The sequence below is a fragment of the Coregonus lavaretus genome, assembly GCF_964263955.1.
Source record: "Coregonus lavaretus genome assembly, chromosome: 11".
Lineage (NCBI taxonomy): Eukaryota > Metazoa > Chordata > Actinopteri > Salmoniformes > Salmonidae > Coregonus > Coregonus lavaretus.
The window spans coordinates 33,161,366-33,177,761 of NC_139998.1; the positions used below are offsets into that span (position 1 = coordinate 33,161,366).

At 41.1% G+C, this 16,396-nt stretch overlaps 1 protein-coding gene across 6 annotated transcripts in view; it reads right to left on the reverse strand.

Moving 5' to 3' along the window:
- Window positions 1-15,171: 15,171 nt before the first annotated feature.
- The window catches only part of LOC311137412 (multiple C2 and transmembrane domain-containing protein 2-like), a 46,375-nt gene continuing 45,150 nt past the window's right edge, over window positions 15,172-16,396 (reverse strand). For all 6 annotated transcript variants that reach the window (XM_084171892.1, XM_084171890.1, XM_084171894.1 and 3 more), the window contains one exon: window positions 15,172-16,351. In XM_084171892.1, coding sequence (XP_084028018.1) covers window positions 16,292-16,351 — 60 coding nt within the window. In that variant the 3' untranslated portion in view covers window positions 15,172-16,291. The remainder of the gene's footprint in view (window positions 16,352-16,396) is intronic.

Sequence of the window (16,396 nt, forward strand, 5' to 3'; positions counted from 1 at the left end):
TTTGGAATAAACTCACTAAAGGGAATAGGGCTTCAGAGAGCTGAAGGAAATGGAGAGCGCTTTAGGTTTGATTGACAGCTCTTGTCAGTAAGTGTCTCTTAGTAAGAGGCACCTGCCTCAGCCCTGGTGGAATCTGCGTTCCAAAGCGAAGCGCAAAGGCGCTGTCTTAATTATCCACAGAAAAAAAGAAACACAATTAACAGTAAAGCATTTAGGGTAGAGAGATTATTTACTGGGGTCTGTTCAGAGGAGACAGACGCTGGGTGCTCCTGGGATACAGACATGTCCGTCAGCATGGGATGGGATGGCCAACCAACCCAATTAAATCTCAAATCGTTCAGCCGGTCAGCACTAGCCAACGGTGTTCATCATCCAACAATGACATTCCTTTGGTTTTTTATTTAAATACAATGTGTTCTCAAGACAAAAGGGTTCTATTCAGTCCAAGACTATGCAAGAACAGCAATAGTTTGCATTGATAAAGCAATCCTTACAATACACTAAAACACATATGATTACATTATGTTTATCCAAGGTTAAGTATGAGTACAGTATTCATGAAGGTTGTCTGCATAATGTTCAGAATGGCTGTGAGTGGCTGGTAAAGAAAGGATCCTGTATGAGCCTGTATGTAGCCTGTATATTAGAAGCCCTGGTTCTCAGCCATCTACATGGGAGGTTGGTCACTCAGGGTCATGGACATGGGGATTCGGATTAAGACGTTGATTGATATAACAAAGGAGATGGGGGCTGTGACAGAGGGAAGATGCCAGTGCTTTTCTACATGCACTTCACTGCAGAGCAGACCCTCCAGGCAGTGGCATGCCAGAGAAAGAAGGATTGCGGTGAGCCAATGAACAGGCCTTTACTTCAGGAGAGGCAGACCAAATGAAAGTCTGGAGCGCTGGGTCTCCGGGTCAGCTAGCAGGTGGGAATGAGATGGAGAAGAGAGGGAAAAACAGGGTGGCGGAGCAGGAACTTCACATCTGGCCTGAATTAGGAAGGTAATACGGTGGGCCATGAAAAAGTGTTTGAGGATCTCGGAGACAGATCTCCTTTCCTAAGTAACACCAGGTTAGTGTGTCAGCGGGGGGCAGATGAGAGTGATTATAGCTGGCTTTTGAGGAGCAGGTGCCTCTTCTACTGCTGTGTCATATGCACCGCTGTTTAACTGAATGGAATGTCGTTAATCTAACATTGCCATAGGATATCTACGCAGAGGATATTTTCAGTTTTACATACTACTCATTAGTTGCACTAGATCTTGTTCAGTATTTCTCATTTGGAAGTATTGTCTCAGATGCGCTATATCACGTTGAAGAAAACAATGGCTGTTGTGAATGTTCAACCAGAATTTGACCAGTGCACTGTGGTGGAAGAGCAGAGTGTCCCATTTAATCATAGTAAGTGGATTACCTCACCTCACATTACCTCATCCTCTAATTTGTGAACACATTATTTAAAGATATCACAATATGAAACCCCTTGGCCAGCTGATTTAACATCCCCTCACCACCCACTGCCAACTATTAACAGGGAGATACATCCAATGACAAAATCCTCGGAGAAGCCAAGAGTAACAACAGCGTTTCCTAATAGTCTCATAATTTCCCCTATGGCTCGATCACATTCAATGTCTCACATGGCTTCTCTCCCCCTGCTACCATAGCAGGGACTGACATTTTGGAGAATTGATTCATCGCTACATTAAGTAATGTAGTAATCAATTACTCAAACGGTTTTTTTGTGGAGAAAACAGAAGCATATTAAAGAGGCATTAATGTCACTATTGGAGGAATAAAATGGTTAGGTTGCAATGTGAGCTGTATCTGACTGGGAGCACTCAGAGCCCCTACTCAGTTGGTAACCCGAGCAGCACAGTGAAGTGGAAAGTCTCTTTTTCACGCTACCATTTCCATCCCATTTCATCGAATCCCCCACTATTGTTATCACATCTTCAAAACAATTCAGTGGCGAGGTTACCCAGAAAGTGAGCCTGCATCTGCTCTCACCGGCGAGTGGGATGAGCAGCTGTGGACAAAGAAGACAGTGTGGGGATCACAGTGTAGGAGTAACTCAGAGATGAAAGGCAGAGACAGTGCTAGAACACATTTTTACAGGATACAGTGTGGAACTGGAACACAGCTTTGTTATTCAAGGTTTTCGACGGGATATAGGTCACAAAATATATGGTTCCATTGTTGTTGTACACTATTATATTCCCCATCCACTTTACTAGAATGTTATAGTTTTTTTTGTTCTACATAGTTAGACAAGGTAGTTATGCAGTAGCTTCACGAGGACTATTATAACAGAATTGAAAGACAAATATGCCTTTGTTATCCTGTAATTCACCTTAAGTTATTTAATAAGAACTGTATGGTCTCCATAGCTCACTGATATACCTTAAACCTAGCCCAAAGACACAGAGATGGAAGAGAAATCTGAATATTTTTTTACAATAATAATTGTTTTGTATTATTGGCCCATCCACCACCCATCCTCTACGAAGGACAAAGGTAACTTTTTTTTAGCTATTTTGTTACATATACACTTTAAATGCATGCTACTTTTATACACAGTATAACATGTCAGAAATACAGTTTGATATACACATGAAATGGTACTCAGACATACAGTATCTGATATACATGATATATAGTGTTTTCAGTCCTAACTATTACAGATCATGAGCTTTAATCCACCCCTCAGCTACTATCAGCCCATCCCACCTATCTCCGCAGAGCACCCTCTCTTGATTTCCATGTCCCACATAACTGTGCTGTGATATTTTACATGAACTCTGAACCTTTCTAATCTCATAGTATCCACAGGTTGTAAATTAAAAATGTATATTTTTGCTAAGCATATTATTACTGTATATAGTTAATTGATTGACTATGGCCTTCCAAATCCAACAACATTTTAGTTTGAACAGCTTTTTATGCTTGCCTCGAGTACATTGTGCACCCTTGTGGTTTAACAGGACATAAGAATTATACTTATCTAGTAATGGTCGGTGCAATAGTATTGGATATTTATGAACTGGGTGGTTCGAGCCCTGAATGCTGATTGGCCGAAAGCCGTGGTATACAGTATCAGACCATATACCACTGGTATGAAAAAACATTTATTTTTACTGATCTAATTATGTTGGTAACCAGTTTATAATAGCAATAAGGCACCTCGGGGGTTTGTGGTATATTGTCAATATACCACGACTAAGGGCTGTATCCAGGAACTCTGCGTTGCGTCATGCATAAGAACAGCCCTTAGCCGTGGTATATTGGCCATATACCACACCCCCTCGGGCCTTAGTGCTTAAATATTGAATTATGAAGCATTATGCATAATTTCCCCCATAGCCACCATATAAACATGTATTATTGGTGTCCACACCACAAAATACAAAAAAACACAAACTGGCCTCACATAACTTTTGCTGTGCATTATACCCCAGTTACCCACACTCATTGGGTGATGATGGAGGGCCGGGTGGTCGCAGCTCTGTAATTATTTACAAAGAACAATAAACAAAAGAATGACCAAATCAATAAATCAGTAGATCTCTGGATATTTGAGAGGCAACCTTATTTATTTATTTATTTGGGTGTTTTATTTGTTTTCGTCTCTTCAAGGCAGGAGCAGGAATCCCAAATGATCAGAGGGGTTAGGGGGGGCGGCGCCCCTGAGACCCTAGCCCCATAGCGGACGTAACGTATTCAATGGCCTGGGGCGAGTGGTGGAGAGAAGCAGCCCTGCTGCATACTGATGGTAGGGAGAGGAGGCAGTAATTGGAGCTACAGAGGAGAGGGGAGAGGAGGGCAAGCACTGGGAGATGATGGCTTTGTTTTCTCTCTCTCTCTCTGTCTGTGCCGCTCAAACTCCTCCCCCCACACCTCTCCCTCTCACACTCACTTACTGCTAAAAAGAGATACTTGCTAATTGGTTCTCTCCTGCTGCATGCTTAAAGATCCATAGGCATTCAGGGGTTTTCTAGGGGTTGTATGTCTATTGAAACTAATAAATGACATATACTTTGTGTATGGTAATTCAAGAATTACATAAACGTATCATGTATTGTTATCAGCTGCATAGTGCACAGTGGCATGTGTGAAAGACTGGTAATTAAGTTATTAATTAGTCTACAGTGCCTTCAGAAGGTATTAACACTCCTTTACTTTTTCCACATTTTGTTGTGTTACAGCCTGAAGAAGAAACATTTTTAAATTGAGACGTTTTGTCACTGGCCTAAACACAATACCCCGTAATGTCAAAGTGGAATCATGTTTTTCAGGATTTTTACAAATTAATTCAAAATGAAAAGCTGCAAAGTCTTGAGTCAATAAGTATTCAACCCCTTCATTATGGCAAGCCTAAATACGTTCAGGAGTATAAATGTGCTTATCTAGTTACATAATAAGTTGCATGGACTCACGCTGTGTGCAATAATAGTGTTTAACATGATTTTTGAATGACTACCTCATCTCTGTACACCACACATAATATTATCTGTAAGGTCCCTCAGTCGAGCAGTGAATTTCAATCACAGATTCAACCACAAATACCAGGGAGGTTTTCCAATTGGTAGACTGCAAAAAAAAAAGAAGAAAGCAGGCATATCAGTTTGAGCATGGTGAAGTTATTATTACACTTTGGATGCTGTATCAATACACCCAGTCACTACAACTCAGTTGCCGGAGAGGAAGGAAACCGCTCAGGGATTTCACCATGAGGCAGAGTTTAATGGCTGTGATAGGAGAAAACTAGGATGGATCAACAACATTGTAGTTACTCCACAATACTAACCTAATTGACAGAGTGAAAGAAGGAAGCCTGTACAGAATAAAAATATTCCAAAACATTCATCCTGTTTGCAATAAGGCACTAAACTAAAACTGAAAAAAATGTGGCAAAGAAATTAACTTTATGTTCTGAATACAAAGCATTATGTTTCGGGCAAACATCACTGAGTACCACTCTTCATATTTTCAAGCATAGGGGTGGCTGCATCATCTTATGGGTATGCTTGTCATCAGCCAGGACTAGCAAGTTTTTTTAATGATAAAAATAAATGGAATAGAGCTAATCACAGGCAAATCCTAGAGGAAACCCTGGTTCAGTCTGCTTTCCAACAGACACTGGGAGACAAATTCACCTTTCAGCAGCAATAACCTAAAACACAAGGCCAAATATACACTGGAGTTGCTTACCAAGACAACATTGAATGTTCCTGAGTGGCCTAGTTACAGTTTTGACTTAAATCGGTTTGAAAATCTATGGCAAGACTTGAAAATGGCTGTCTACCAATTTGACAGAGCTTGAAGAATTTTTAAAAGAATAATATGAAAATATTGTACAATCCAGGTGTGCAAAGCTCTTAGAGACTTGCCCAGAAAGACTCACAGCTGTAATTGCTGCCAAGGGTGATTCTAACATGTATTGACTCAGGGGATTGAATACTTATCTAATCAAGACATATTATTGTTGTTGCTGTTTTGTTTTAGTTTTTGTTTACAAATGTTAGAATTTGTCTTCCACTTTGACATTACAGAGTATTTTGTGTAGATGGTTGACAAAAAGAATAGTGAATATAACAATCTTCCACATGTATGTGTCCATGCAAAATAACACACAACTCTTTTAATGTTGTGTAGGAACATGAGTAGATAATTTTAAGCGCTGTTTGTATATCCTGGTTATAAAACACATGCCTGGAGTCTATGAAAGGCAATTTAATGCTCAATGCGGCCTGAAATGATGTAAATTAGTAAATATCAGTTTAATCAGAGCACATCTCAGTTAATTAAGAAAATTACTCTGACAAACCATCTGAAGCTGATATAAGAGTGCAAGCCAACATGGCAATCAGGACTGTCTCTTGTGGTACAGCCACACAGCTCCCTCACGTAGGTAAGAGACCTGCTCACTCAGTATGCTGCAACACTGTACAGTAGATGTTGTTTAACATCTCAATCAAAGAAACAGTACAGGAGGTAGCCATGTATGATAGTAAATGTATAGCCTACCAGCTTAGCCTCAAAGACGTAACGTAGTAAATGTACATCTGTGACACTCAAATTAGTATGATATGTTACGTTTGGTATGGTTGCATAAGACCGAAGGTTACTTAAGCCAAAAACAAAAGGAGGGAAGTTAGTCAGGGAGAATGGGTGGGCAGATAACACGAACGTCTAGCAACACAAAGGTTGCGTGTTCGAATCACATGTAGGGTGACCACATTTCAAATACCCAAATGCGGGACAAAGGGATGATTTTGCGGGACATTCTAGGTTGACCACATTTAATAATCCTCCTCCCACTACACAGAACGCCCGCTGCACCGAACTAGCTAATTGAAGCCTACTCTTTTGCCCCACGCAAAATTTGGTCATGCAGAAATGAGAGACAAAATGTGTGGCTGTTTTATGAATATCTGGGAATATTTGGCCAAGGAAACATTTCTGGATGGTCTCAGGGAATGTACAACAGTTAGACATTTACATTTACATTTACGTCATTTAGCAGACGCTCTTATCCAGAGCGACTTACAGTTAGTGAATACATATATATATATTTTTTTTCTTCATACTGGCCCCCCGTGGGAATCAAACCCACAACCCTGGCGTTGCAAACGCCATGCTCTATCAACTGAGCTACATCCCTGCCGGCCATTCCCTCCCCTACCCTGGACGACGCTGGGCCAATTGTGCGCCGCCCATGAGTCTCCCGGTCGCGGCCGGCTGCGACAGAGCCTGGATTCGAACCAGGATCTCTAGTGGCACAGCTAGCACTGCGATGCAGTGCCTTAGACCACTGCGCCACTCAGGAGAGTTAGGAAGGGAGACATTGAAAACCGGATTCAGTAAAGTAGCAGCAAATATGTTGAATGAGCAACTAATGAGCATGGAGAGCCTCCCGGTCGCGGCCGGCTGCGACAGAGCCTGGATTCGAACCAGGATCTCTAGTGGCACAGCTAGCACTGCGATGCAGTGCCTTAGACCACTGCGCCACTCAGGAGAGTTAGGAAGGGAGACATTGAAAACCGGATTCAGTAAAGTAGCAGCAAATATGTTGAATGAGCAACTAATGAGCATGGAGAGCCTCACAAGTTTGACGAAATCCCCTTATATATTTTCAGTCTAATAGAGCTATTTACTTACTTTTGTAGCTCTTCGTCAGGCGCACGCTTTTTGTAAGTAGTTAGCTGTCCTCTCCAAGTTTAGCTGGAATTTAGACTGTAAGGATTTGACAAATGTGATTGGTTGATGAGATGACATTGGCCTACCTTGCATCTTGCGTTGAGCAGAATATTAGATCTCAAGAACAATTGGAAAAGTGTTCAACATCACTAGTACCACATCCTTATGATATACTGTATATCTTTTCAAAAGGATAACGTCACTGCCAAAGAGACAGGTTGGAATGTCTGACTGAAATAGGAGACAAATCAACCTTTTTTGTAAATTAGTGGTGTTTGAATTTGTTGCTAAAATGCGTGCCAAAAGGCAAAAATCCGGGACATGTGGTCTCCCTAATCACATCATGGACAACTTTAGCATTTTAGCTAATTTGCAACTTTGCCACTACTTACTACTTTTTAGCTACTTTGCAACTACTTATCATGTTAGCTAACCCTTCCCCTAACGCTAACCTTAACCTATAAGCCTAACTCCTAACCTTAACCCCTACGTCTACCCCTGAGTCCAGGTTAAGCCTACAAGACAATTTGTGTCTTATGAACTTGCCCTGAAGAATTGTATTCCTAAAACGTTCACATCATCACGGCGCTCTGCTCTGTTGACACAGATTAGTGATGTGAAATGCTGGAAAAAGGCTGGAGTCAGAGACGACCGACTAGAGGAACTAAAGGCTGTTCTGGTGGCGGCGTGTTGAAGTCATTGCTCCCCGCCAGCCTAGACTGCAGTCAAACAGGTTGAAGCCTGGAGCCTGGAGCCTGCGTGTCAGTGGAAGGATGTGAGCAATTGGAGCTTTCATTTCCTGTCAAAGAGGAGCTGCGAGGAGCTTTCAGAGGCATCAGTCGCAGCCTAATTGGGCCCCGGTGGGTGACACGGCAGCGTCGTAAATAAAACACAGTTTTAGTGTCTCTGCCACTGGACTCTTTAAACCTTCATCACAGAGCAAGCACTTCTAATGAAAGTCCACGTCTAATTACTCTGCTAGAGGTTGGATTTTTTTCTGTGCCTGCCTGTAATTGATCCTTTTTCCATATGCATTTGTTTTTTAATCTGAAATGAGAGCATACATTGCCTCTGCGCTGGAGGACCTGGTAGGAGACAGCTGCTGCCTGGCACACTGGTCTGGTGTCACTCTGACACTACTGAGGAGAAGGCTGCTGATGTGTTGGAGGTGAACTCCATGGGGTTATTCTCTTCACTCGACTGCCTAGCCACACAAACACACACTGTCCAGGCTTAAACATTACTTTACACAGTTATAACTCAGCAACAAAGGGCTTTGCCACAGAACCTTCACAGTCATGTATAGCCTAACTGCAGTCATTTCAGAAACATAAAAGGACCACTGTTGATCAGATTTAGAAGAGTGATACATCATCTATAAAGCTATGTTTATTAGGATTTTCCACTTTGATTCAAGCATCACATTAATAAGCAAGAGGATAAACCAACTGAAAATATACATGGCCAAATGCAATATGCATTGTGCTGGGGAAGAAGGAGAGGAATGAAACACACAAGTAGCTTTGAATAAAAACATTGATTGAAGATATGCGAGAGGTAGTTCCTGAAATACCGTTGGTTGTTCTATAAGATGAAAGTAGTATGGCCATTTTATGTTTGTGTAGTGTGTGATTGTGTGGCTGTTGATATTTCAAATGTGTAGCTCTATAAATGTATGCTAATTTGTATAAAATATACAACTTGCCTTGGGCTGTGAATTATGAGTATGGCTTATAATATACTTTTACTTCTTTTAAATTCACAGCAGATCAAAATATATCAGCTCTTGATTGTCATGTTGTGGGCTTCTTCATTCTACTATGTTTGCCCACTGTGATTTCACTTTGTAATTCTGCTATGTCTCCTTCCTAGGGACTGCATATACATATTCGTTCTGATGCTATAGAATGTGTCAAATAGAGGTGTCCTAATTGTGTCCTTGATGAAAGGCTATTAATATTGAACACTTTTGCAGTCACTGTGGAAATTTGTTTTTTCCCTCCCTCTCTTTCAGTGAGACAAAAAGGAGCTCTGTCCTTATCTCTAATGATACCGGATTCCCCCGGGGTTAGCAACGGCGAGACTATCAGTGGCTTTAGCAGATTCATCAAACCAAATATTGTGCTCTTTCCTCAGGAGGCTTAGAGTCACAATGTGTTATATCAATGTAAATTAAAATGAAATATGCAGTTAGATTATTCTGTGTATTGTTGCCTGGCACTCACACTAAGTACAGAGCACCGAGGTAACACAAGAAGTTAACAAAGGCTTTACAGTTCTGTTGCTTTTCTTTTTTTAAAGTCATCCCTGTGTTTTTCCTACAAAGATGTTAAAGGTTCTTTGTCAAGGTTGTATAGCTTCATTTCTATTTTATTTATTTAACCAGGATAAACACAGTAACAATTGCCACTGTTTTTCAGGGAGTCTTGGGATTGGTATTTTGAAGAATAAGAAAATAAGTTTGAAACCAGTGCAAATGCCTCTGGATGACATTACCCTAGCTAGCTTAAAGTACATACAGTATATTGAAATAGTGCCCATTTATAGATTACTGCAAGTTTTTGTCAACACTTTATTCTCTCAGTAACAGTAACACAGTAATAACAGCAAGGCTGTCCTGATTGGCTGCAAGGCCCTGGTTTCTGTTCACGTGTGACATTGTTCTGAGATAGGCAGAACGGTCGCTGTCCTGAGGCCCATGTCAGTACCCAGGATCCCCTGATCCTAGAGCAGCGCCTGTCAGGCCTGCACCTGTAACACAGAGACCTTGTGGCCCTGCATCCAGCACGCAGGCCCACCGCACTGCATCAGACATGCTTTATATTCAACCACCATTCACGACCCAGGCAATGCTCCAGAGACCGGCCGTGATCCCAGCTGTTCGCTTCATTTTAATGCACTCTGAATAATATTAAAGTAGTATCAGTTGAATTTATTAATGCAGGCTGCCCCTTTTTCATTTAATATCTTAAAGGCTACCGTCTATTCTTGATATGTTACAAAGAATTATGGCTTTTGAAATGTCTTTACACCACAGAGTACAGTGGACCACGGTATAAATTATTACCAAACTGTGACTTCTGGAAACAGCCACCATTAGCAGTCATATTTCTCTTTGTTGTTATCTTAGTTATATTTTCACCCCTAATCCTAGAGAGCATATCATTCCCTGTTCTAGTATTCCTGTCATTAGAGCTGGTTCTTGAATAAAGAGCGACACTGACAGTATAAAAACTGTTTTTCTAGTTGACTTTGAGGATAAACCGACTCCTACAAAGCAAACTGGCACCTGAATAAAGCCCTGGACGTCTTTTAAAAGCTCTCCATGCAGTCTCCTCAGGCACATGCTTACGGAGGCTGAACAATCTGGGACTGTAGCAACACAATCTGGCCTTCATTTGGATCTCGTTACTGAGTTGATTCCAGGAAAGCCTGCCACTTTATTGGTGTCAAGGTCCTCTTAGGATGGGCCCTGACCTCTACCGTTTTAATTCATGGCAGCCCAGACTCAGGGCATTAGTGCTAATCTCTTTGGCCCGTTTTTCAAATGGTACAACTAGAACAAATAACTAGAACCAAAGAGATTTGACACCTGTAAGTATAACCAAGCGTAGTGCCTCTGTTACGCTGCTGCACTGTGGTAATATAGTGTCTCCATGATGGGAGGTCAGAGAACCATCATGAAATCACTCATGTAACAATTACTAAAAAGAGGTGCGGAGTGTAGTGGAATATTAAAATGAAGCCCTTGCTGGCATCCTCTGAAAGGCAGGGTGGTACACCTGTGAAGGACAGAAGGGATCAGTGTTCTATGTGTTTGCGCTTGCTAGTTTGACGCCTGCTTCAGGGCTACACATCACAGAAGCGACTGCTGAAAAAACAGGTTGTAGGGGTCCTTGCGCACAGCCTGCCTGTGGTGCTGCCTGAAGGACTACCATGGAAACAAGGAGTGTGACAGGCTCTGGGGGAATCCACCACAGCTGCAGGCACTTCCTTTTTGACAGGCTGATGAAGACATCACTGCCACGCAGTGCACAACAACAACAACTAGTGGAAAAAATATGATCCAGGCAATGTTAACTGGCTCAAATGTTCATTAGTGAGCTTGTAAAATATCCAGGGAGTTTCTAATGCATTCAGGGACCAGATTGCATGGTGGCTTCCTCTGCTGAGATATGGGCTTTTCCCTGGAGGAAATAAATTGATAAATAATTTATTAAATATGATTACTTCTATAAAGAGGCAGAGAGAAAGTATGGTCTGTAAGAATGCAATGGCAGTTCTAACCCTATCTATTTATTATCTTTATTTAATTGACTTTGAATGACTCAACATTACACAGAGAGCGTCTAAGCCCAAAAGCTCAGCTATTGACTTGACAGCTGGGAAGCAGACAGCCTATTCACCATGACCTCTCAATGCCAATGATGTCATTTGCCACGATAATATCTTTACTGATGACAGCTCCAACCTCTTAGTTCCCAGAAGTCCCCAGAGCCAGGCTCAATTCATCAATATTGGCCAACGATGCTCATGTCATACATTATGGTACATGAAGTGGTTTTAACGTCAAGACAAAATGTCACTTTCTATAGTAATTTGGTCCTTTCTTTCAGTAACTCTTTGGAAAGTTCTGTTTTGTATTTGCACTGAATACAAACAAGAGTCTGTAGGATGAAACGTATTGCAGAACACATCTAACTGTATGTGTGAGATACAGATGTCCTGGTGTGGCGTTTTTGGACTGTGTTAAAATATGATGATTAACAGTACCCTGGGAGCGATGCTTAATTGGTTTCACCTCTCAGGGACACCTCATTGGGTCTCCTCAGTGGTCTGTGGGAACCCCACCCCTCTTCCTTCTCCATGCCAGCCCCACCCGCCCCCAATGGAGCCCAAAATGCAGCAGGGCTTCAGCTTGTGTATGGGATTTAGCTCGTCAGAAGCTCAGGGTCACCTCGACTCCCCCTCACTTTGAAATGGACCCCTGGTGGCAGCTCCTGGGAGAGCCCAGTGATGTCTCTATCAGCCTGTCAAAAGAGATAGCCCGGGGCTCCACCGGGTCCCCCTGAGCCAATCAAACTCTTCACAAAGCACAGACGGATGCTCTTTCACCAGCTTGCTACTGCAGAGGAGGGGGAACGCCCGCCACCCGACTGGGATGCTCAGCACACCAATCAGTAGGAACAAACTCCCAGTGCTGAGGTCCAGGGCTCACCTCAGCCCAAACTCTTCTTAAACTAGGGCTATTTTTAAGTGTTACTTACTAGTTTATTTATTTAACTGAGAAAACACACCAACTTAACAATAAGTTATTTTAAAGGCCTACTGGTTGGAGAGCCAATGATAAAAAAGGCCAATATCTAAGAACTCTGATAACAACAATGTTATATGATTAAAGTTGCAAAAAATATTCCACATGGATTTGATCCATCAAGCAATATGTTCTTAGTCTAGAAATGTCATGAGAATAATTGATTTCCCATTGAAAATAGATAGTAATTTCTCAAAGGCAATGAAAGAGCCAGTTAATGTAGGCCCATCAAGGATACATCTGTTTGAAAATCATCACATTCAAATCTAATACATATAAGATCTAAAGCAATCTTCCAAACACACCAATAATCATCTCTAAGTAACATCACATCAGTGCTTGAGGCTAATCGTTGTGAATAACTTGAAGATGACGCGAAGCAAACCGTAAAAGACCCTCTGATTGAGGATTATGTCTGATGGAGAAGAAACCATATGTTACTCTTCCAGGAACTCCATCATGGAGAGAAAGACTATCATGGAGCCGTGTGTGTGTGTCTGTGTAGCCACTATTAGGCAGTGGAGGTGATTTTAATGGAAATGTGAAGCACTAAGTGCTGAGGATGGTGAGTACTCTCTGTGAGAGATGAGCTCTCTCTCATGTGGACCCTGTTATTGTGAGAAGGCAACAAAAGCGCTGCATTAGTCACCGCGCCGGACCGACGTACAGTGCTTTGATGTGAGCTCAGTAACCAAGGCAAAGCGGTGGCCAATGCGTGAGCTCTGTTCCAATGGGTGTGTTGTGCAATCAGATGTGTTTACTGTTTATACAGGGAGAGAAGTGGCATAATCCACCCCAAGTACAGTGTAGTTAGGGAGAAAATCAGTCTGGAACAACTCCAGTCTGAGATGGGATTGTTTCTATATATTACAATTCATAAAAAATGGATTTGAGGATATATAAAATAGAACATACCAAAACAGGAAACCTGAGAAGTTGCACAGTAGACTGGAGTCTCAAAGTTACACGTATCAAACTTTCCTTTGGCTCGGTTCCGAAAATGTATTCTTCATAATAACAAATATTCTGGTCATTGAGACAAAGGATTGTACAGTGAATTGACATTTGAAATAAAATAATTATATACATCTTGAATATAAAAAGGATCCCTGCACAGTCTCATTGAAGATCTTGATCACTTTTCTAGCCTCTCTGGATTAAAACCTAATTATGACAAGTGTACCATATTACGTATTGGATCGTTAAAAAACACAGTGTTTACACTACCTTGTAGTTTACCAATAAAATGGGCAGATGGTGAAGTAGACATACAGTGCCTTGCAAAAGTATTCATCCCCCTTGGCGTGTTTCATATTGCATTACAACCTGGATTTCATGTAATGGACATACACAAAATAGTCCAAATTGGTGAAGTGAAATGAAAAAAATAACTTGTTTCAAAAAAATTGAAAAAATAAATTACGGAAAAGTAGTGCGTGCATATGTATTCACCCCCTTTGCTATGAAGCCCCTAAATAAGATCTGGTGCAACCAATTACCTTCAGAAGTCACATAATTAGTTAAATAAAGTGAATAGTTATGCACGCTCAAGTTTTCAGTTTTTTTGTCTTATTTCTTTGCATCTTCAAAGTGGTAGGCATGTGGTGTAAATCAAATTATACAAACCCCCATAAAATCCATTTTAATTCCAGGTTGTAAGGCAACAAAATAGGAAAAATGCCAAGAGGGGTGAATACTTTTGCAAGCCACTGTACTTGGTATTCACATCTCAAAAAATATAAATATTACCATAATCAATTTCAATAGAAAGTTTGCAAAAATAGATAAGATTCTGCAAGCATGGATAGGTACATTTGTCTATTATGGAAAAATCACATTGGTTAACTCTTTGGTCCTATCACAGTTTACTTACTTACTAATGGCGCTGCCTACTCCAGACGACTCGTTTTTTAAATCATATGAGCAAAAAATATTTCATTTCATTTGGAATGCTAAGCCAGACAAAATTAAACGTGCCTATTCATATAATGAATATGAGTTTGGGGGTCTAAAATGATTAAATATTAACGCTTTAAACCTCTCACAAAAATCTTCACTCATACATACAGTAAGTTATACTTAAACCCAAAATGGTTCTCCAATAGATTATTAAGAAAGGCTCATCCTTTGTTCAAAAATGGCATTTTTGCCTTTATACAGACTGCAACTTCTAATTTACGACTAATTGAAAATGAAATGTTGTTTAAAGTACCACCCTTTCTTAAACAAGCCATACATAGCTGGTTACAATTTCAGTTTTATCCTCCAGAAAAGATAGAACAAATATTACAACAAATGTTATGGTTAAACTCAAATATACTGATTAATAAAAAATTTGTTATTTATGGAAGAATTTTTTTAAAATGGTATTATATTTATTAATGATCTTATGAATATAAATGGTGGAATGATGTCGTATATGCAGCTATCTTTGAGTTTTTCAATTAAAATTATTATACAAAATTCTTGCCACCAACAGAATGCTATATATACAGTTGAAGTCGGAAGTTTATATACACCTTCGCCAAATACATTTAAATTCATTTTTTCACAATTCCTGACATTTAATCCTAGTAAAAAAATCCCTGTTTTAGGTCATTTAGGATCACCACTTTATTTTAAGAATGTGAAATGTCAGAATAATAGTAGAGAGAATGATTTATTTCAGCTTTTATTTCTTTCATCACATTCCCAGTGGCTCAGAAGTTTACATACACTCAATTAGTATTTGGTAGCATTGCCTTTAAATTGTTTAACTTGGGTCAAACGTTTCGGGTAGCCTTCCACAAGCTTCCCACAATAAGTTGGGTGAATTTTGGCCCATTCCTCCTGACAGAGCTGGTGTAACTGAGTCAGGTTTGTAGGCCTCCTTGCTCGCACACGCTTTTTCAGTTCTGCCCACAAATGTTCTATAGGAATGAGGTCAGGGCTTTGTGATGGTCACTCCAATACCTTGACGTAGTCTGGCTTTTTTATGGCAGTTTTGGAGCAGTGGCTTCTTCCTTGCTGAGCGGCCTTTCAGTTTTTTTTTTACCCATTTGCCCTTATATGAAATTAAAATGTACATGAGTCAAAGCATTGCTGCAGTTCAGTTGAACGCCTCGATCAGACCGAAGGCGCCAATGCGTTTTGGTACACCAGAAGTACATTCATTTCCAATGGAACGCTGTGTTTGCCTTGCAGCATTGCGTTGCAGAGGCAATTGCAGTGTGTTCCGTGTGGTGCATATGTTGGATAAATCCAGCGTAAGCATCAAATTGTATGCGTAGACTTGACAGAAATAGTAGCAAAAGGTGAATGTTTAACTTTTGTTGCACACACATCCAGTACAAATGTTGGATTACATCATGAAAAAAGTTTGACTGCAGACTTTTTTACGCAGCATTGATGCAATGAGGCTGTCGGTCTGATCAAGGCATTACTACTCAAATCCATAAAAGCAAAACAGCAGAGGTTTGAGTTAAACAAAACTCTCTTTTTATAAAATGCATGAATGGATGCAAGCTGGGCCGGGGTGGGCGGACGGCGTCTCTGGCTCTGTGATTGACAGCTCCATGTGCTGCCCTCCTAGCCGGTGCAGTGCACAGCCCCTGTCAGGGGGGTGGCAGACACACAAGCGGGAGAGTAGCTGACTGCACCCCCGCAGCAGGGGGCACGGGAGAGGGGGGTAAGGGGTCGCAGATTCTGCTGGCACTGGAGCATTGTCATCGTAGCAGACTGGGCTGTGCCATTTTCAGAAGGAGCCCGGGCCTTTCATCTAGCATGTCCACGGGGCTTACCTTCTCCTCCGTGGTGGGCTCTGGACGCTGGGCGCTCTCAGCTCGCTGTACTGCACCTGTAAAAACAAACAGGAGTTTGGTCGGAGGCAGGTAATCTGAGC